The sequence below is a fragment of the Vanessa cardui genome, chromosome 1 (genome assembly GCF_905220365.1).
Source record: "Vanessa cardui chromosome 1, ilVanCard2.1, whole genome shotgun sequence".
Lineage (NCBI taxonomy): Eukaryota > Metazoa > Arthropoda > Insecta > Lepidoptera > Nymphalidae > Vanessa > Vanessa cardui.
The window spans coordinates 16163363-16185382 of record NC_061123.1 but is presented as its reverse complement, the minus strand read 5'-3'; the positions used below and the strand labels follow the sequence as shown (position 1 = coordinate 16185382).

General features: G+C 33.3%; 1 protein-coding gene across 6 annotated transcripts in view; it reads right to left on the bottom strand.

Annotated features, from left to right (window-relative positions):
• Nucleotides 1-22020, bottom strand: part of LOC124531447 (zwei Ig domain protein zig-8-like) — a 404620-nt gene that overhangs the window by 333889 nt on the left and 48711 nt on the right. For all 6 annotated transcript variants that reach the window (XM_047106045.1, XM_047106037.1, XM_047106053.1 and 3 more), the window contains exon 2: nucleotides 9621-9768. In XM_047106045.1, the coding sequence (XP_046962001.1) occupies nucleotides 9621-9684 (64 nt within the window). In that variant the 5' untranslated portion in view covers nucleotides 9685-9768. The remainder of the gene's footprint in view (nucleotides 1-9620; nucleotides 9769-22020) is intronic.

Here is a 22020-nt window from a genome sequence, read left to right as displayed (position 1 = left end):
TAAATTGACAGTGAGCCAGTAATAGCAATAGTTATAATGTTATTTAATTCGTTTCTTTACATTTTTTTTTAGTTACAACTAATATTTTGACTTAAAATGAACGATATCTTATTTTATAACAAAATTTATGTACTAAGTGTAAAGCTTGGGCTGTGGTGTAAAGTGATGAAAGGTAAAGTTAAATAAACGTTCAAATATAACTTCTATAAGCTCGTGTTACAACTTACGTTTACGCAACACGTCATAAAAAACAATATATTGCAAAAAGTTCCTTTATTGCTTCATACATCAAATATTTTCTAATAAATAAATGTTTAGGAAGAATCCAAATTGATCTTTCATGAAGGACACAAGATTGCAAAATCGCCTTTTCCCGTCGGCCTACATTTTTTCTAATAACTCAATCTCCTTTACTTTCAATGACTTTTTTCACATCGACCTAGAAAAAGTGACGCGCGAAGATCCCACTAATGAGAAGTGATGGCAATATTTTATCCTATAAATGCTGCTCGCGAGCTCCTCAGACAATTCGGTGGTCGTAGTTTTTTTGCAAGCCAATACCGATTGCTTTTTCTTATATGAAAGGAGAATAATTACTTGAAGAGCCGATGACAGATAAGTTGAAACAAATGTCAATTATCTATATTTAATACAATTAATGAGAAAGTAACTCTATCTGTCTGTTTGGCTGTCGCTCTTTCACGAGCAAACCCCTAAACCGAATTTGATGAAATTTGGTATGACGCAAACTTCAACTCCGAGCAAGGACATAGGCTACTATTTTGCCTGACACATGAAAACCAACACCCCAAAACGCGAGCAAAGTCACGGGCGAATACTAGTGAGAGCATAAGCAACATTCGCTAGAACGAAATAGAAATTCATTTAGCAGACGCAAAGTCATACCTGATTTGTCACTGAATAGTGTCCAAATTGGAAGTACAGTTTAGTAAGTGATATTGGAAAGGCGGGAGTTGCCTGCCCGTAACAGTACGGGACAATCGTCCTCACTGATATTACTGACGTGATTTGTTCCATTGTAATGTTTTATTTACGGAATATATAATTTTTGTTAGGGTTTTTGAAGCAAAGTTGATGTATACGACTCAAAAACGTGAGAAATACTAAGTTGAACATAAAGTGAAGTAATGAAAAACGAACAGTTATCGTCGAAAATATGTGTAGTGGATTTCGTGCAATTGAAGATAAGATAAACAATGACGACGCCACAAATGTAATAGTAAAAATAAAATAAATTAAAAAGAGTAAGCTCGAAAAGAAAATAAAGTAAAAATAATACACAAGCTTAAAATATTTTCACCAACAATAAAAGTATGTCGAAAAATTTAATTCAATTTGACACACGCAGTAATTCTAAACTCGCTCACGTTTAGTTCAAAAAAGCCTGTAAAAATTAACGATGGATCTCGATTAGCGGTTTTTGTCAACGCGGTAATCGCTCCGAATACCGGTGTTTGGTTTAAGCCGGAATTAAATAAATAAAGCTAGTTGAATAATATTGTAACTTTTCAAGGTTCTGCGTTGACGTAACTCGTCTCTCCACAAGAGTTTTAAAAATACGTAGTGGCAACCATGTTTCCCATACACGTATACCACGCGACCTTGTTCCACATGCATCTATTGTTGAGGTCAACCCCGTTTCTCCGACTTCAGATAAAGGTTTCCGAGAATGAAGCAAAATCTGAATATGTAACAAGCAACTCGTAAGCGTATACAATAAACCTTTAAAACTCGGGAAGCTAGCGTTTAATTGTTAGACCTATTTTCAAACAAATTACGTGCTTTAAAACGCAGTTTATATGTTATTTATTCTCGACTTGAGTGAAGTCAAAAGCAAGAATACCTAATGATTTCATAATAGTAGTAGTTCACTTCGTGATAGGGCTTTGTTCGAGCGCGTCTGGAAAGGTACCACGAACTCATTAAATATTCTACCATCAAACAACCGTACTAAATATTGCTTGGTTTCAGTTTGAAGGGTGAGTGAGCCAGTTTAACTACAAGCACATTGGCCATGTGCCAATGTTGATAAACGCTGGTGACCACTTAACATCAGGTGGTCCATGTGCCTATCCGTCTAACAATATCATAAAAAAGTTAACAGTCAAATTACTAACAACATTTAACTCTTTCTTTCTTTAATCAGATCACCTGACTGTGCGCGACACTGTGCCTGCCGATCAGTGGTCTCCACTCAAGGACTTATCTGTTCCAAAGGCATCGTTCCATCGACGTACCTGCCTGCCTGCTTTTATTCTTCAAAAATATTTATTAACTATTTACAATTTATATTGCATCAGTTTTGCAGGACCTCACTTAATCAATTTATTATATAAATATAGAATAAAAATCAAAATCAAATAAACTTTATTGCAATGGACTCTTAAACGTAGTTCAGAATTGTCATTTTATTTGATTACTTTGACGTCAGCTAGCAACGATTTGAAATGTTTATAAAAAGAAACTCCAGAAATACAATATTAGAATACATATTTTTCATGTCAAGGATTCGATAGAAACGTAAAATTTTTATAAAAAAAAAGTAAAATTTGTTAACGCTAAATAGGTAACCGGATAGCATGTCGTCACCGTCGCGCATGCAAGGGCGCTGTAAGATATACTTAACAGTCCTTACTTCGCCTAAGTTGTGATGTTCCTGTAATAACACTGACCAACTCATCCTTTAAATCGAAACAGAACAATACCAAGTGTTGCTGCATGGCGGCAGACTAAATGATGAGAAAGCGATGAGTGATCCTATTGCTACCACTCATCAGCAAGACGAGGTTGCACAAATCTCAAAAAGAAAACCACAACAAACAGTAAATAAAATCAGATAAATTCAACAAACAATTGAAATTCTTATATCAGAAAGATTTCAATAAATTCCTTCTTGGAAAACAGCAATTGAAATCGTAACGATTAAATTCAAACCATACAACTTAGAAACTAGCGTTAGCAGAAGACTACTTAGATTAGTTTCTCGGTAACACATCAGTTACTAAACGGTATTATAAATAAACTTTACATTAATTGAAAGATACTTTCAAAGGGCTATTTGTGCCGTCATAAAAGTCAAATTTGAATGAACCGGTTTGGTATCCCTCATAGGAAATAGAATGTTTGTTTGTGTTAAGTTAGTCTCTTAAGTTGTTAGGACGTCGTTATTTTTGTTTATTTCTCTTTAAATAAATATTTGTACGCTGCGCAGCATCGTCTGCTTCAAAATAACTTGCTCAAATCGATTAGTCCGGTGACCTTCCACTTCCGTCAGATGACAGATGTATTTAGTTTTTTTATATACCTATCTTATCTCCAAATTTATTATATTAAGGAAATCATGAAGAAAACACAATTATTATATTTATGTTATCTAATAAGCCGAGATGGCCCAGTGGTTAGAACGCGTGCATCTTAACCGATGATTGCGGGTTCAAACCCAGGCAAGCACCACTGAATATTCATGAGCTTAACTTAGTGTTTATAATTCATATCGTACTTGGCGGCGAGGAAAACATCGTGAGGATGTGTATAATTTCATAGAAATTTTGCCACATTTCTATTCCACCAACCCTCATTGGAGAAGCGTGGTGGAATATGTTCCAAACCTTCTCCTCGAAATGAGAGGAAGCGCTTAGCCACATAATCGTCTGACTTATTCTATTAGATCTTCAGAGTCAGTAATTTTCTTATTCTTATATTTCGAATAATTTTACTCCGCGTATAATCTTTTTGTGACGTAATTTCTATGTAGTCTCGAAATTGTAATTGTTTGATAAATTCTTCACAATTATTAGTTCTGTTGTATTTTTGGCGTTTTATTTTTTATGTTTTGTCAGCGTTGCTTGAATTTGATTTAAATCTGTTTTTCTTTCTTAAAATTTTAATTAAATTCTTCACTCTGTCGCTTTTATTGTTAATGCGTTTTGTTTCAATTTGGTCGTGTTCCTATTTCGATTAAACTTATACAAGCTTATCTCCAAAATATTTCCTCCAAAAAATTGCGTAAACGTATTTAGCGTTTGCGTTTATATAAAAATGTCGTATTGACACCAACACCAAATGTGTTCGAAATATGAATGTTCAATTTTAAATTTCGTTACAGTTTTTGACAAACTGGCGAAATTGACTAATAGACGAAGTTAAATGAAAGCTTGTAAAATAGACGACGGGTGACTTTAACGTCGCTCCGAATACCGCAGTTCAAGAGCATTTTTAAAAATAATCGTCTCAATCTAGCTAGTTCATTTGGTATGCTGAGATTTTGATAATTCAAGAAGACACGGGTGAGACAAGGTAGTATTTTATATTGATAAATAGTTATTATAAAAGTTAGTAGTCTGCAGAGCACGTAGACTACGATGAGCACGCTAACTCAGTACCGGGGGACCACTTGAGAATATTCCTAGAAAGTAAGTTTTTAATTTATAACATCCACATGTTCCGGTTTCCTTTATAAAGAAACTTGGAGATGCGAGCCGCAGTGCAGGGACATGCATAAATTATATTTCATGTATTTAACGAACAGAAAAACTTGGAAAATTTTATCACAAATATAATATACAACTTCGCTCAGAGTTACCCGCGTCAAATTTCATTTGAAAAATGTCTGATTCATTCAGCTTGGTATATTGCATCGTGTTAAGAAATATTGCTGCATTCGTCGTAGAGTAAATTGTACACCTTAAAGAATAAACGAAGTATCTATGTAACTAAGATTGACATTAGGATTTGCATTTTTGACATTCGTTGCAGTTTCACCGTACAATATTTTCCAGCACGTAATAAAAATGTATATCGTTATAAATCGAGACAGTCAAAAATAAAACAATCTCAATATAATAAAGGTATTCCTCTATTGATAATTCGTTGATTGTAATTCAAGCCAATAACCAGAGGGGAATCACAATTAATAGTAGAAAATTTACGAAGCAAAATGTTTCCTTAAAATGCGTTTACCGTAGGTATTGGTAAGCGTGTCTTTATTCTCTTTGTCCATCTAGTTTGGTAAAAGGCCGCAAATCCCGAGGTCCTGGTTTTAATCGCCAAAAAACTTATGGGGTTTATCTTGCAATATAAATGGCAATAACAATCTGTATACAATCACGTGCCTCGGAGAGCACGTAAAGGCTTAGTTCCTAGTCCTGGATCTGAACGCTTTTCGTTCGGGTCTTATTTCCACACATCAATCTGGTCTATCAATGCCTAAATTATGCAATACAAAATAGCCAATCCGACCTCCGTAGTCGAGTAGTGTTTACACCGATTTTCATGGGTACGCCACTCCGAGATTCCAGGTTCGATTCCCGGCCGAATCGAAGCAGAAAATTCATTACTCTTCTATGTTGTCTTGGGTCTGTGTGTTAGTGGTACAGTCGTTACTTCTGATTTTCCATAACACAAGCGCTTTAGCTACTTACATAGGGATCAGAGTAATGTATGTGATGTTGTCCAATATTTATATTTATAAACAAAATAGCCAATAATTTATTTGCTATTGCTACGTATAAATCCTTACAAATTTAGCAGATAAAAACATTCCTCTAAACCCATGACCTATAGTTAACATATACCCTATCGACTCACCCAAATAAAGTTCACACAATAATAGCACATAATACGATAAGAATCCTTTGAAAGACGATATAAACGTAATAATCATAATCGCGGTCGCAACGTAACTCGTTTCTCCAACAATAGCGTTGTTAACATGAAAATAACTTAGATTTATTTCATAGAATATTCCCTATTAAATCAGCTATTGGTGATACGATATATATGTATAATAAAATATAAGGGACGTGATTCGATACAAAAAATATAGAAAACATGATGAAAATTTGGTGTTCGATATAAAAATATACAACATATAACACGAATAGTTACCCAAACGTTACAAGATTAATATTGAATAAAAATTTATGACGTCACCATTTTTCATAAAATTTGCCTTAATGCTGAGTGCAAATAAAAAACGACAATATAAAGAATAACTTTATATTATATTATAATCTAATCTAAGAAAAAACACGATCAATACGTCTGTTACGTTACGTTTACGTTTATTATTTAATACAAAAAACATATTACACATATTACAAACTGATGGATCTAAACTAAAATCCGAATGGTAATCAATTACAGTCTGAGATAAAGACAAAAAGGTTTCAATCCTCGGATAAATGAAACTACAATATGATAGGTAATGATATTAACTCATCTAGTCTATCGAAGATTTCTCAACAAGCTGCAGGTAACGACCCAGGAAATAGACGAGGAATTCGCTCAAAAGAAAATGCTCAATACGAACCAGAAGAAATCTCACTTAAAGTAATCAAATACATTTTTTTAATACTTCGGTATTTTTTTCCATCGGTCGTCGTAATTTACTAATGCACAGATAACAAAAGACTTTCACGAACTGCGATCGAAGTAACGTTTCGCTTTTTCACTATTTTTGTATTTAGTTCGACGATACACATTCTCGTATTATTTTTAGTAGCACAATGTTTAACTAAGACGTCATCTTATTGCAAATTCAGGCCACAGATGGGGGTAGAGATGGGATTTAGTGGAACTCAGCGGACGGATGAAAGGGACCTCAGAAGTCTGCTTTGATCTCGGAGATAAACGCTTTTAATCTCGACTTGAACATTCAGAACACCTAAACATGTGATCCTTTGTGAATATTTCTTACGCATATCAAATGATGTTTATTTAGTTTACGACTCAAATCAACTAAAACCAAACTTAATTCCGTGCCACAAATAACATTTATTACATTTAGGCCATAATTACACACAACGTAAGTATATGTTGAATTAATAACAAAAGTTAAGGCATATCTATGTACAACTAGAGGGTAAGTGAAAATATAGGTCGCTAAAAAAGCCTAAACCAAAAACCATGACGTTTTTTCATCGATAAATTCTGAGTAACAGCTCAACACGTACAACACTAGGAGTACTCAAGCAGGTAAAACGATTGGTCTTCTCACTCACACAATCAATCACGAAGACATAAATGTTGGTTCAAAGCCCTGGTCATATGGACTATATTCCTTAATTTTTGAAACATATTTCTTATTTATGCTGGTATATTATAATAGCCGTTAAAATAATTCCCGTAACACTTATAGTAGCTGGTAACATTCATATAATCTTAACAGAACTCGGACTAACGTTTATATTTCTCCAGCATTGCAATACTACTTTTCAATCTTAATACTAGTAATATATTTTTTTAAATACTATCAAAACTCCAGCATATTTAATAGATAGTCTTATATCTTTGCATAGTTCACACACAAATCAAAATAGATTTTAAATAGTCTCTTACAAGCGCTTTGAAATCATTTTTCACAAGATTTAATTTCATATAAAGCCCCCGTTATAATATAATGATCATTATATTTCTTAGAAATGATCACTGTTGCCGTAATCCAACTTTGTCATAACAAATATCTCTTAACTTTTCTAATTTATAACTGAACAATCAGGGTGAATCTCGCGGTGTATTGTTTGATAAAACCCAACTTAAATTCGCAATAACCGCCGCCGAACAAAATTTCAATCTTGCTGCATAATTTCAAAGTATTTGAAGACCGACGAGAAGTTTACCTAATTTCTATTGGCTCTTAATCGAAAGACAATATTTTGGTCTCTGTAAACAATGATTATCCTATTAGATATAAAAGAGTGCCTCGTTAGTGTCGATATATAATTATGTAAATTTATTTCGGTTATTTCATGTTTTTTGAAGCTAATCGTGATTGCTTTTTTAATGAATTTGTTTTTTTAATTGCTATTGTTTTCCGCTGTGGTTTTGTTCTTCTGTAAACATCAGCAGGTGGTAATAGCAGAAATAAAATAATATTTAAACCTTGGCACACAGTAAAATAAATATAAATTTTATTTTACAACTATTCGTATTTACTTTTAAAAAGTCATTAATTTGAATCTACCCGCTAATTCAGACGCTGATACCTATATTACACGTAGCAGCTTTTCATCCAGGGTAAATAATTACTTTTCCGTCTTCCTCAAACGCTTGGCTCTACTTTGTAATTCCATTCTTAATCACCATCACGCTTTTAATGTTTGTCATCTAAATACTCAAAGCCTCTCTTCACATTATTCACTTTCTTAACGCCTTTTTCAAAACCCAGTGACAAAGTTTTGCATCGCCATTCAAGTCTTCCGAATTTTATTTTAATACTGAACGGCCGATTTGGCAATAATAGTGACGTCACAAGCTACTCGCACAGATCCTTACTGTATTACACAGTAATTCTTAATCGGTATTTTCCAACTGTACTTAAGATGGTAATATTAATTTGCTCTAAAGTATATCATTGAAATTAAACGAGTTTATTATTTTATATAAATGAAATTGAGAATTCTACAGAACATAATACCATATGATTCGAACAGCGTTGTATCTGTATAATTCAAAATGTAATTCTGAAATTGAAAATATCCTCCAATCTGGAAAACGAGACGAATATTTAATGTCATACATTTACAGGGCTTATGAGATATTCTCTTAATGCTGTTTACTGACTGCTGTCTCTTCTGAATAATGTTTTGAAAAAACATTCCAGAAATATTCTTTAATTTCTTAATTTTAATGCTCTTTATTCACACGATTATCTCGAGCTAAACTATTATTTCATACTTAGAATTTCTCAATCCGACCGGAATCTAAAATTTATTTTATGTACCAACTGCAGGTTTCGGGTGAATGGATTTAAAACGTTTTTTGGTGGGCAGCTCCGCTAAAAGGCGTCCTGTTTTTATAGGTCTGAACCCGAGTTCCGATATGGGAACAATGCTCGCATAAAAATTCAAATTTTTAATCTCATTTCTCGAATGATTTCGAAATAAACTTTATTCCTTGTACTTTGTATTTCGAAGTCCAAATGAATTAAATATTTAAATTAATTTACACATTTATTACTTTTAGACAGCATTCTATTATATTTCTATTTGAATATTCATAGCGACTGTTTTTTAGTTTATATTCGTTTCTGTTATACCACGTCGTATCACCACGTGATTCAAAGCGAAATGTTTTATACGTCTGATAGATGTTCAAATAAATCGGACATCCTGCTATCCCTATTCTGTGATATTTTATATTTGATAATAAAAAAAATCTAAACCTAAATAAAAATCAATTCAAAAGCAAAATCCATACCGGAGCTCTCGGCTCGGCTCGCCCAACTTTTTACGATTACGAAAATTTTATCGAGTTCAGTTATTCATACGAGCGAACCTTTCCCGTGCTCCGGGATACGCTTTTCAATTTCAATAAGGATCGTCCTTTGACGGGAGAGTATCAAGATATACCGATTTTTGTCTATTCGAGCGATAGTTTTTCGTTTTATTTACCGGATTCTTCCATCGATCACAGCTAATTGAACAAAAATGTAACACTGTACATTAAACACAATTTATATTTATATAGAAACGTCGTAGAAATCAAAAACTTACTACTACAATAGGCTGCCAGTGCAGATAGGAATAGTAGTAAAATAAAAAATAAAATATTTAGTGATTATTTAGAAAAAAAATGTAACTGATAAGAGTAAGACTAACCAGGCGACACATATGTCAAGCAGAGGAGCACGAAGTGCGCCGCGGCGGCGCGCACGCGCAGCATGCTCGCGCTAGCGGCGCGCGAGCCCGCCCCGCATGCCACTCACACTCGCGCACATGCACACACCGACGACGCTGTTAAATGCACCTGAGGGACAAACGGTTTCGAGTTAGTTCTATAAGCTTAATACTACATATACAGGTAAAATATACATGTTATATGTCAACGTAAAATTGTAAATACCGTTAGATTATAACCAATCTTGCGATTTTGTGAACTGCCGAAAGATTTTGAACCGTAAAAAGTGTTTATAATTTAACGCATGACTTTTCGGTACATTGTAATTTAACAAGGTTTGTAGTCTTATGATGACATATACATTGTAACATTTTCGGCTGCTACAGGTAGATATTGTCTCATATAGTCCTAACCAACAAGCTATTTATTTAATTAAAAACGAGAACACAGAGTAGAGTAATCTTTACTTGTCTAATTTATTCCTCCAGAATTAAAATGGAAAATTCCATTACAATGCAAATTGCGCTTAAACAGGCCATTAGTGTAGCGAGTTTTAAATGAAAACAATTTTTCACATCGCCGATGCCGATGATCGAACATAAATACGGCGTTCAAATAAATAACGGCGAACGTAGCAAAACTAATTAGGCGGGGTTCACTAGTGATTCGGAGTTAACTCACTAATGAAATTCCCGAGCGGGCCGACTCGAACTGACTCCGGGCCCCCTTTCGGTTCGTCCCCTCGAAAATTCATATAACAAGTTTGAAACTACCTGCACGACCGCTATAAGCGATTGCCCATAAAGGACCTGAACTATCAAATTTAGGATGAGGAGTTACCGTCTCGATTGCGCAGGAACGTCGACTGGAACTGCCTTTGTGTTATTAAGATTATAAGGGTTGAACATACCGACCTTAATGCGAACAGCGAATGTTACAAGATTTCCTCAGTATGCAATGCGCTTTATTCGCTACAGCGAGTAATATTTAATTTAGTTCAAAGATAAAACGTCACGGCTATTTTATTTAAATTGCCATCAAAACTGAACAACACAAAAGACCTCATTGCCTTCTTTTACACAACAAAGAGATAAAACTGTTGGACTTGATTGCTTTTCCAGCAAATCTCGCGTGGAATTGAGTCTTTAAAATTTCAACATTTAAAATATTCCGCCCGTTTCAATGTATCAATTTTAATCTTTAAGTACATCGTACGCGACTTATGCTATTTATATTATATATTAATCGATATCGTAACTGCGATAGCATTTGAATTATGTGTAATGAGACATAAATGTCATTCCTACTATATATACAAATACTGACGCGCCCCGGCTTCGCACAGATGCAATGATTACCAGCACACTAAATATACTACAGATTTTTTCTAGTTTTTTTACTACACACTATTGCCCATGTATTATATATAAAAATACTCCCGAATCACTGTATCTATTAAAAGAAACCGCATCAAAACTCGTTGGGAAATTTTAAAGATAAATAATAAATAAATATGAGACTACATCACATACATTACTCTGATCCCAATGTAAGTAGCTAAAGCACTTGTGTTGTGGAAAATCAGAAGTAACGAAGGTACCACAAACACCCAGACCCAAGACAACATAGAAAACTTATGGTAATATAAATCGACTCGGCCGGGAATCGAACCCGGTACCTCAGAGTGGCGTACCCATGAAAACCGGTGTACACACCACTCGACCACGGAGGACGTCAAAGATCTAAGTATATATAAGGACAGATAGCATTAAGCGATTTTGTTTTATACTACGTAATGATAATAACTAAGAGATTACGAAATATAGTTAGACGGGTCGATTATGACTTGACTATGGGATTGTATAAAACAAAACGAATCGTACCATTCGAATTGCACGATTCATGATGCAAAACATCAGAGATTACTTTGCAATCGTTCTGTTTGAATTTTTGCCTCATTAAGGCAACTTATTTCCTTATTTTATACTCTTGTTAGTTCGCGGAATCAAGATAGTTTACATACATAAGACATGCAAACATAATATCTGTTCTATACTTTTCAAAAAATAATCTTACTTAATTTAAAGTCGATTTTGTTAAAGGCAACAGATAATATACAAAAAAACTTCAATTAATAATATGAAAACATTCTTAGTTCTAAAGTTTTTTGCTTGTTATCAGAATATATAACTCAAAGATATAAATAATTGCTGGATCTCGTGTACAAAGCAAATTAGTTATTACTTTACAAATTCGTATTTTCCAAAAGTGTAACTACTCGTTTCGTACTGATAATAACCATTAGAAATTAGGGTTACATGTGAAAATATAATTAAGAAAAAAAAATTTAATCAACCTTATATGCACTAATAAGATCTGTTGTATCGTATCATGTTAGAGACTTAAAGAAAGGTTATTTCAACTATATTTTCGAAAGGCAGATTCAATCGAGAATAACCGCCTAAAAGTTCAGTAACAATTTTTCTAAAATATAATACGTAGTCCATAAATACAACCGCTAACCAACAAAGCTATAATGTCGTATCGGTTCAAAAAGTCATTGATCCGGTGTAATTAAACAACGTGGAACATAATTCAGGCCCAAAGCTGGCAGCGCACTGGCAACATAATATATGACAAATGCCTATTGTAATGAACAATTGTTTGCGCGGGGATAACCACTCACCGCACGGTGGGCCAACTGTTGTTCAAAACTGAAAAATCAACGATAAATAATAATTGCAGATTCCGTTTATTTTTAAATGCTTCAACACAAAACTGTTTTCATCATAAACTCATTGAATTAACTTACACAACTGAAATGATTGTCTTGTTATTTTTGAACGGAATATTAAATTTTAATTGTTTTCTATTTCTATAGCTGAACGATCACATCATGTCACTTAACCGTCGTAGGTAGGTAAGACTATCTGAATATAGATATTACTGGGTCGAGATAATGATAAGAAAACATATTATTATTTACTTGGTGGTAGGGCTTTGTGCAAGCCCGTCTGAGTAGGTACCACCTACTCATCAGTTATTCTACCGCCAAATAATAGTACTTAGTATTGTTGTATTCCGGTGTTAAGGGTGAATGAGCCAGTGTAACTACAGGCACAAGGGGCATAACATCTTTATTCAAAAGGTTGGTGGCACATTGACGATGTAAGGAATAGTTAAACTTCTTACAGCGTCATTGTCTATGGCTGATGTTGACCATTTACCATCAGGTAGTCTATATGATCGCCCGCCAAACTACACCATAAAAAAGCATAAAAATTTAGCGATAACTTTGAATTCAAACATCACCAAGCTTCAATGGAAAAGCGCAGTGTAAAAAGTTTAAACCTAATCCTCAAGAGCAAAGGAATCCTTTGATCAGAATTTTGACACTCTGTTACTAGTATCTATGTATGTATACTAGCCGTTACCGATAAATTTAAAATATTACATTAATTAAGAATTATTTTGTGGTATACATTGATGAGTATTTACGACCTAAGGGTAGAATAACTAGAGACGCTTAAATAAGTATATATTTATTTTTAATCAGTTGACATCTTTCTAATTTTGAAAACTGACACGGACTTCCAGTCTAACCTATTACAAAATGTTAATCCCTTTTTCACTCCTTTAGAGGAAGAATCTATTTCATGATATGTTTTTTTATAAATATGAATGTAGCAATTAACCATATCTCATTAATAAGCGTACTTTATTTTCAAAGCAAAAAGCTATTTAGAGTAGAAACAATCCCATTTAAAATTAAATTATGTAATATAATATATAATATATTAGTCAGTAACGATTAAATACCTGTTTAATATATTAATATACTGTTTTATAAACTTACCTAATATCATTTAGTTAATTAAAAGCAATTGTAACAATATATATCTAAAATTAAATGCAATTTGAATGTTTTGGATTTGCATTTTAACAAATTGAATCTGTATAAACTGCGCCGTTCATTATTGTTCTTCTGTATGTGTGTCAGTGAGCTACTCGTAAAATGCTAGACTGATTTTGAATGTGTTTGAGTGAGTGGTTTAGATTGATAAAAAAATACTATATTCAAGTAGGCTTTTACAAGCAATTGAATCGACATGTAACAACTATTTTAAGTGAAACTACCACCGGTTCGGACAGTAGATTCTACCGAGAAGAAACTTAGTAGTTACTCTTTTTCAACATTTAAAAATAAAGTCATGTTAATTAATTACATTTATTAATACATGTAAAATATCCTGCCTGTAAGTCAACAGGTATTAATTTCACGCTTGTTTTTGGTTGGTTTGTATAAGCTCGTACTGAATAATATTACTTCTTTACCAATGTATTTTTTATTAAATTTATGAAACAGTAGGGTTAAAAATTTCTAACGTCAGATATGATACTGTAAGAATTTTCCAAATATACAAATCGAGCGGCATCAATAGGTAACTCCCCTTTATAGGGAAATCAGTAAAATGAGCAGCATGACAGGAGTGTTACAAACAAAAATATTTTGTCTCGTAAACAATGTGACCGGCTGAATGTGAACGTTTATACGAATCATTGTGTTCTTTATTCAAATAATAAATTGACTTGTGTATCTGAGTGAGCCAGTGTAAATATAGGTAGCGAGACGACAAAGCATCTTAGCTTTCAAGGTTGATGTCGCATTGGTGACCATTTTTTTCCCGTCTGCGTATTCAATACAAACAATAATAAGAAGAAATATATAAAAGGAAATTACATCTATTAAGTTTCATACTAAATCAAGGACCTTTATAAACTATCGTCGGAAATCATTGAGTTTCTGAAGAGATATAAAATAAATAAATACTGAATCGTTCACTGTACTTTTTCGTGCAATCAGCGCATACAATAAGTTGTTACTCCACCGCTTCTAATAGAGCAACATTCCCAAAAAACCTGCGAATAATTTTAAACCCGTAGTCTAGTCTTTGTTTTTTCCGTGACAGCAAAGAGTGACGTGACGTGACAGTGGCGCGATGTGTTTGAAAGCAAAACTAAAATCTGCTTAACAGCACCGATAAGCGAGGAAGAGCGGCGGCCGGGTCGACGACCGAACAACAACAGCTGAAGCAGTTACACGCTCCCATTCCCGCTTCATATCCATTGTGTACGAACGAAAGATTAAAAACTTTATTCTCGTACAACGAAATTGTTTAATCAAAGCCTCGTGTGGTAGATAAGCACGACGGACGGCGGACCATTCCCGTGATGGGAGTGAATTGAAAGAAAATTAAAAAGTTGATTCAACTGCGCCGCGAACCGAAATGAAGCTTAGAACAAAGAACGAGGGAATTAAATTAGTTCCTAACAAGTCAAACTAGGTTTTCAGATTGCAGCCAAGAGAACGGTGAATGCATTCGAATGTAAGAGAACTCGAATTATAGCTCCCCGCTGAATTGAAATAGAATGTTTTTGTAACCGAAACGCGAAGCCGTAAATAATAAAAACAGGCATACATAAGTACATTTCAAAAACATTTGACATTACTTGATGAAAGCAAAGATTATTATAACAGCATAGATACAAAGAAAACACACTTACTTAAATAACCTCTTACATATTCAGTAAAATTGTTTAAAAATTTACTCAAATAAAATCGCAATTGTTACGACTGAATGAACTGTATCAAAGGTCTTATTGTTACTAAAATTAAAGCTAAAAATAATTGTTAAAGGATAATGTAATGTATGACAGTGTAGGTTAGATAGGACCCAAAACGACGGAAATCAAAATGTTTTTCTAAATAAAACATTAATAAAAAGATCAACGCTTGAATTTAGAACTCGTTGAAAATTAAATCAAATTTTAGATTTAAATACACTGGAATTGTACGAATTCCTGAAACGAGGCACGTAAAATTTATAACCGCAAGCTTGAGCGTGACAAATTAATATGTTAGGTGGGAATATTTTGCATCGCGATACGTACACGTACACGTATAACAGATGCAACAATTTGTTACGTTACAGCTGTAATCTATTATCTATTATATTAACTTCAAGTGCAGAAATCAATACGAATAATTATGTATTTATATATTTTTTAAGTTTTTTTATTAAAAATAAAGTAAAATTCTTGGTGGATACAGTTGTGACATTTCATGCAACAATTTACAATACCGTACTTTACTACATCGCTAAAGAGATAAATTATAAACACATGATGACTCGGTGAAGTTTTTCCTATTTTAAATGAAATATCTCGAAAAGCTATTGCAAGTCAAAATAAATCTAAATAAATAAACTCTATTCAAGTTTACTATCCAATGTGCCTTTTCCAAAATGGCGTTGGATTTTACAATAATTATGCGTAAAGTTGCTACTGTTTAAGAATGTCGAGTACACCAAAAAAGTCGAGTTACACTTTGTGGCAAAATAAATTTTGTCTTAATTTTATAAAGTTAAATAAACGAAAACATGGAACTTTTCTCCTTTATGTGAGTTTTTATAGAATAATTTGTCTTGTATTAATTGGCTTATTTTATAAAACGACCTTTCAATTAATTAATTGTCGTTTAGTACGTGTTCAGTGTACTCATACGTAAAAAGATCAATCAGATTTAAAAGTGGATTAAGTCCATCAAAATACAGGGAATAAAATAATCGATGAATCTAATCTGTCAAAGGCTAACTATTCATTATTATAATACCAGCAAGTCTATATGTTTTAGCAACGTCGATCATACAGCTTCACTGTTCTGTGTTCATGGGTCAAAGCAGGATGGTCTCGTTTACGTTTTAATATTAACTAGGCTATTTAAAGAAAAACCATTTTCAAGTTTCATTTTGAATTTCTGGTGACAGATCAGATCTGTTCAAGGAAGACATGATAAAGAACGTGGAATCAATTAGGTGTATAATTTTTCGTTGCTTTCAATCAAAATAACACGTTGAAACATAGAAAGAAAATCGTGGCAAATGAATAATTAGTGAAACGAATATTTACTGTCCCATGTGTAATAACAACTTAATAAAACCAAAAACAACAAAGCCTCAAACAAAACAAAACAAAGCAACAAGCATTGATTGAACTGGCATTTATATGCAAACGTACCCGCGATAACAATACAATAATAGTTTATAGTAACTTTAACTTTACCTATGAATAAATTTAAATCTTATGCTACTAAAACATTTATAGATAAGGTTTAATATTCAATACAAGAATATTTAGACGATGTAATTTTGGAGCTAGTATTCGTTGATTTCCATAAACGACTTTAATTACTAGCTATTACTTATATACAATTAACTCTGTATTTCCTTTGAGAAAAAGAGCAATTATATTAATTATAATGGTCTAAGATTGATTAAATGTTTATCTGAGAAGTGTACCAATGTGTCAAAGATTTATATTCAGCGGTCAAATTTATATTTTTCAGGGTGTTGTTGGTGCCATACAATAATTTCACTATTTACAATTGCGCGTAATTTTGCTGTCTCAATTTTATACAAAATCTTGCGCTGATAGCAGTAATGATACAACAGTGTATCCACCAAACCGCATTGCACAGCAGCATGGTGAAATATGTTTCAAATCTTCTCCTCAGAGATAGTGGAGGCCTTAGCCCAGAAGTGGGAAATTTACAATCTGTCACTGTGGACATTATTCGAACTAAAATTTTAAATACACTTCGGATTCCATGTTATATCGATTATTAATGATATACTTGTAAAATCTTTCATTAAACCTTCATTAAGATAAAATCGAATCATCAATTCACTGAGAGCTCACACGAGTTCTGAGAAACCATTTAAAAATGCAATATTGGTAAAATGTAATTAAGACCAGAAATAAAAGTTAAAATATTAAATAATATGATATTTTTATACGAATATCATTTCGTATGTTTTGAGTAACAAAAAAGCATTGAAAACTCTTTTCAAGCAATCTGTGACAAATATTCGCATCGTACATGCTGTCCTAAGGTCAACATCTGCTGAATTGAGAAAGGCCCGGCTAGACCGTAATGACTACTCGTGCTCCATTAACTCATTCCTCAAATCCTCGCAAAGTTCTCTGTTAGTGGCAACATACACTCACAAAAATGTTTGAACAGTTGGAAAAGTTTGTTCCGGCTCCTAATGGAGGTGGGAAGTCGATTCAGAATGTTGCTCCTCCGCCTATCGCGAAATTTCAAAACTTTGCCCTTTTCGAAATGATTTTGCCTTCGCATTGATGCTGTTCAGCTTTGGTAAACTTAATACTCTTGAATTCACTTCGATGTCTCAAATAAATTCGAAAGAGTTGGAGCACTTTGTACAAACTTGACTTCCGTTTTTTCGTTTGTATCGTACTGATGAAGGATATCGATCGCAGTACCTTCTTAGAAGATATATATTTTAAATTACAAATAAGCTGGTTTATCAAGTTATTATTATTTCAAACTTATACCATTTACTCGGGATCGGGGCTATCGGACTCTCGGTGGGAATTGGCAATTTTCTGAAACCTTCCGGTAGTCCAGGCGCTAAAGGCTGATGGTATTTATGGAGCGCTTAGCTGAAAAAATGCCTTCGTTCGGTTTGTACGAAATCCACGATTGAGTGAGCCTATTTTAATCTACCGAATACCATACAGCTAAAAATTCAAAGGAGTCGGACGAAAATTCAGAGAACCTGATATAACAGAAATGGTTTTCAGTTTATTTTACGGAAACTTTATTATTCAATACTCCTGTTTCGAAAGAAAATGCAATATTGCGAATGCCTAATAGTAGTAAAATAATATATCGTTTTTTCTTTTTTAATTTGGCATGTATGAGTATTTACGTTAACTGGACGGAAAAAAATTTACCAATGTCACATGAGAAAATGCAGATTGAAAGAATTAAAATCTCGAAAATGTATATAACATACTTATATCAAAATTATTCAATTATATGCATATAAGTGTAGTATATTTAGCAAGAAAAAAACAATAATAAAAAATAACCTATAGCAATTAATCAATGTACTTCCATTTAACAATTTTCTATGATTTCACATCGGAACACTCACACAGTAATCACAGTATCAAGAACACGTTGACTTTGATAAGAGAATTACTAATGAAATTACAATTGTGTACGCACGCACCTCGCACTGAAGCCCTGCGCTTCCATCAGCTCCTGTCGATATGTCGGCTCCTGACAGACATCAAATAGTGCAAAATGTTCCCGTCATTAAAGAGAAATGCCCCGAGGGCGAATGCGGAGCAAGAATCGAGTTAATATTCCATTGCGATTCTGTTCATTCACAGATTTTTGATTTCAGACAATTGAACGCAACATGACAATATCGCTTACGTACTTTGATTTCCTGGCACTTTCGAATATTGATTGATTCGAACAGTTAATTTATATAATGAATGTACAGACGTTTTATAATAAACCAATTGATACTAAAGCACTTACTTGCCTTATTTCGTAATTATATGGTATATCTTAATGTAAATTTGTACAGAAGCGTCAAGAACTAGTTAAAAATAAGTTATTTATCCAACTGCACATCGTTTTAAAAGTTTTAATTTATTGTCTCAGTGATTATGGGCGATAATTGCAGATAAAATGTCGGTTACGGTCTTATTCGAAGAGCTTCAGCCTAAGATGTGCAGTCAATTAAAAATGCAGCGTGATTTCAATTTCCTTAATTCTTACGATTTAACAAATAATTAATTTTAGAGAGCGGAAAAAAGTTACTAGATTGGCCAATCTAAAAAAAATTAAGATTTTCAAACAGACGTCGTCAGTTTACAATGAATTTAAGTACAATATAAAACCTGTCAATGGTTTTAAAATTTGTAAAAATCTACAGAATAAAATAAAGTTTAATGAGTTTCACGTGCGATTAACTAGTCTTTATTTAACCCATTAATAAATAAAAATAAAATAAAACTTATATAAGGTTAATATCTTGCGCTGTTCTTAAGAAAGTTTCCACGTCTTCTCAAACACTCGAATGAGGATTCAAAACAGCATCGCATCCGTCATGCGAAGAATGTTAAGCGTTTAGCGGTTATTACAGCGAGTGTTAATGTGTTCGGCTAATGGGCTGTTTCGCTAAATTGCTGAGCAGCATTATACGATGATTGCGTTAGTTTATATTCTATCCGGCTCCCGCTCCGAATCAATCTCGGTTAATACAAAACATAACACTGATTTTATTGCCGGCTTTTTAGTACCACCTAAGTTTTGGGTACGAATATTGTCACATTCGATTTTGTCCAAACGGTTATTATGTATCAATAAAAATTCTCACACATTTAAATAAATCGATTTTTGCAAATATGTTGCTTCTAATTGAATTTAAAATTATATATCATGATTTTGGTGTGTGAATTAGCAATAGAATTCATTTACAAAAACGAGTAGATATTCTACCGCTAAACAACAGTACTCAGTATTCTTGTGTTCCGGTGTGAAGGGTGAGTGAGCCAGTGTAACTACATGCACAAGGGACATAGCATCTTAGTTTCCAAGGTTGGTGGCACATTGACGATGTAAGGAATAGTTAATATTTCTTACAACGTCATTGTCTATGGGAGATGGTGACCAATTACCATCAGTTGGCCCATATGCTCGTCCGCTAACCTACTCCATAAAAAAGAGTATGAACTAAATAAGTAATCGGATCATCTTGTACGCATCACGTCGTTTTACTTCGAACCGTAGATAATCTTCGAAAATTATACCCGTTTTCCTTAGAGTTTAAACGACCATTTTATCCACCGAAGACCTTTTAAAATTAAGTTATCATTTTTGATAAGGACTAATGCTTTGGGGCAAATAATTTAATGGAAAGTAGGAGCTGAACACAATTAGACACTGCATACTTGTGACACGATTTCCGTGGAAATAAAACAAAATCAAAAGTGAAAGGACATATTGTATAAATATATCTATTATTATTATAACACGAACAGTCAAGTCATTTTATTTATTTTCAACCACAACAAAACCCACAGCAGCAGGAGAAATACGTCATAAATCTCGATCCGCCGCCGCCGTATAAACGCGCCCTCGGCATGCCTGTTGATTCCGTACCTCGTAAACTCAAGGGACTTCGTAAAAGAATAGTTTTATGGCATCCTTGATTACAAAATGCGACCGCAAAGCAGTCGGATGTGAGTTGTGGTAAGCTTAAGGATACATCGATAGACGTCGGTTTCCTCTAGCAGTAAAATGTGGTACCATCCGTTCTCTTTCCTCGCGCTATTTGCATTTGTTTTGATTCGAGAATTCAAACGTATGCGGTTGAATGGATGACTATTAAATATTCAGCCGTTCCTGTATTTACATTTGACGGTAGTTTTACATTTGATTCCATATTGAATCATGACGATTCAAAAGTGCCATAAGTTTACTCGAATAAAGAATAATTGAATGTTATTCGAAGTAGCTTTCAATAATATCAATCCAGCGCGTTCGTTACGTCTGTGCTTGTGTATATGTAATAAATTACACGATGTACACGCGATTTGAGAATTTCTTTGATGGTGCTGTAATTATCTTTAGAAAACCAATCATCAATTTTTTGCCCTAATCTATTTACTTAATGAATACTTGTATATCGTACGGACTGAGTGAAATATGGAATTCAATGTTGCAATATATTTATTTTTAACCAGCAACCCAACTCTTTCGAAACAAAGACCAGTAATACAAGAAGGCTATGTTTAAGGTTTATATTTGACAAATATGAAAAAAAATCGAAAAGCAATCATTATTGAAGGACTTCAGAACTTTTTTATGTTGTTTGTACCGTAGAAATCTGTCATTTTTGAGGTTGTAATCAATTATAAGGTTATACTTAAATCAATAACAAACCAAAAAAACTAGATTCTTTAAAAGTGTGTACTAGTACCCTTACATGCCTTGCCTTTCTAAACTTAAAAATAACACATACCACACGGGAACAGAAATTAACTCGGAGCCCGAAAAAATTCTTATATTTTCTGATTACACAAAAGTATTGTTTTAAACAAAATAGAGTTTACTATAAATTCGAAAGAGCAAAAAATAATACGATATTTGCTCTTTATAAAATATAATTCCTATTTATGTATATCAGTATCAAAAAACGAGTAAACAATATTGATGCTGGAGGTACTTTTGATGCACACACACAAACGTTTCGAATACAACGTTTTTAATATTAAGCCATTTGCACAATACGAGTACATACATTCTACATTTACATACTGCAATAAGGTGTTAAACAAATGAACATATACAATGATGTCGTGTTACATTACAGGCCTTTCAATCTTGCTGATAATGAATGCAATGGTCGTAAAGATTATTATATTTCCGAAAATTACAAATGTCGCTTCGTTTGTAATGATTTAGTACGTTACACATTATAGTTTGCTAGCGAC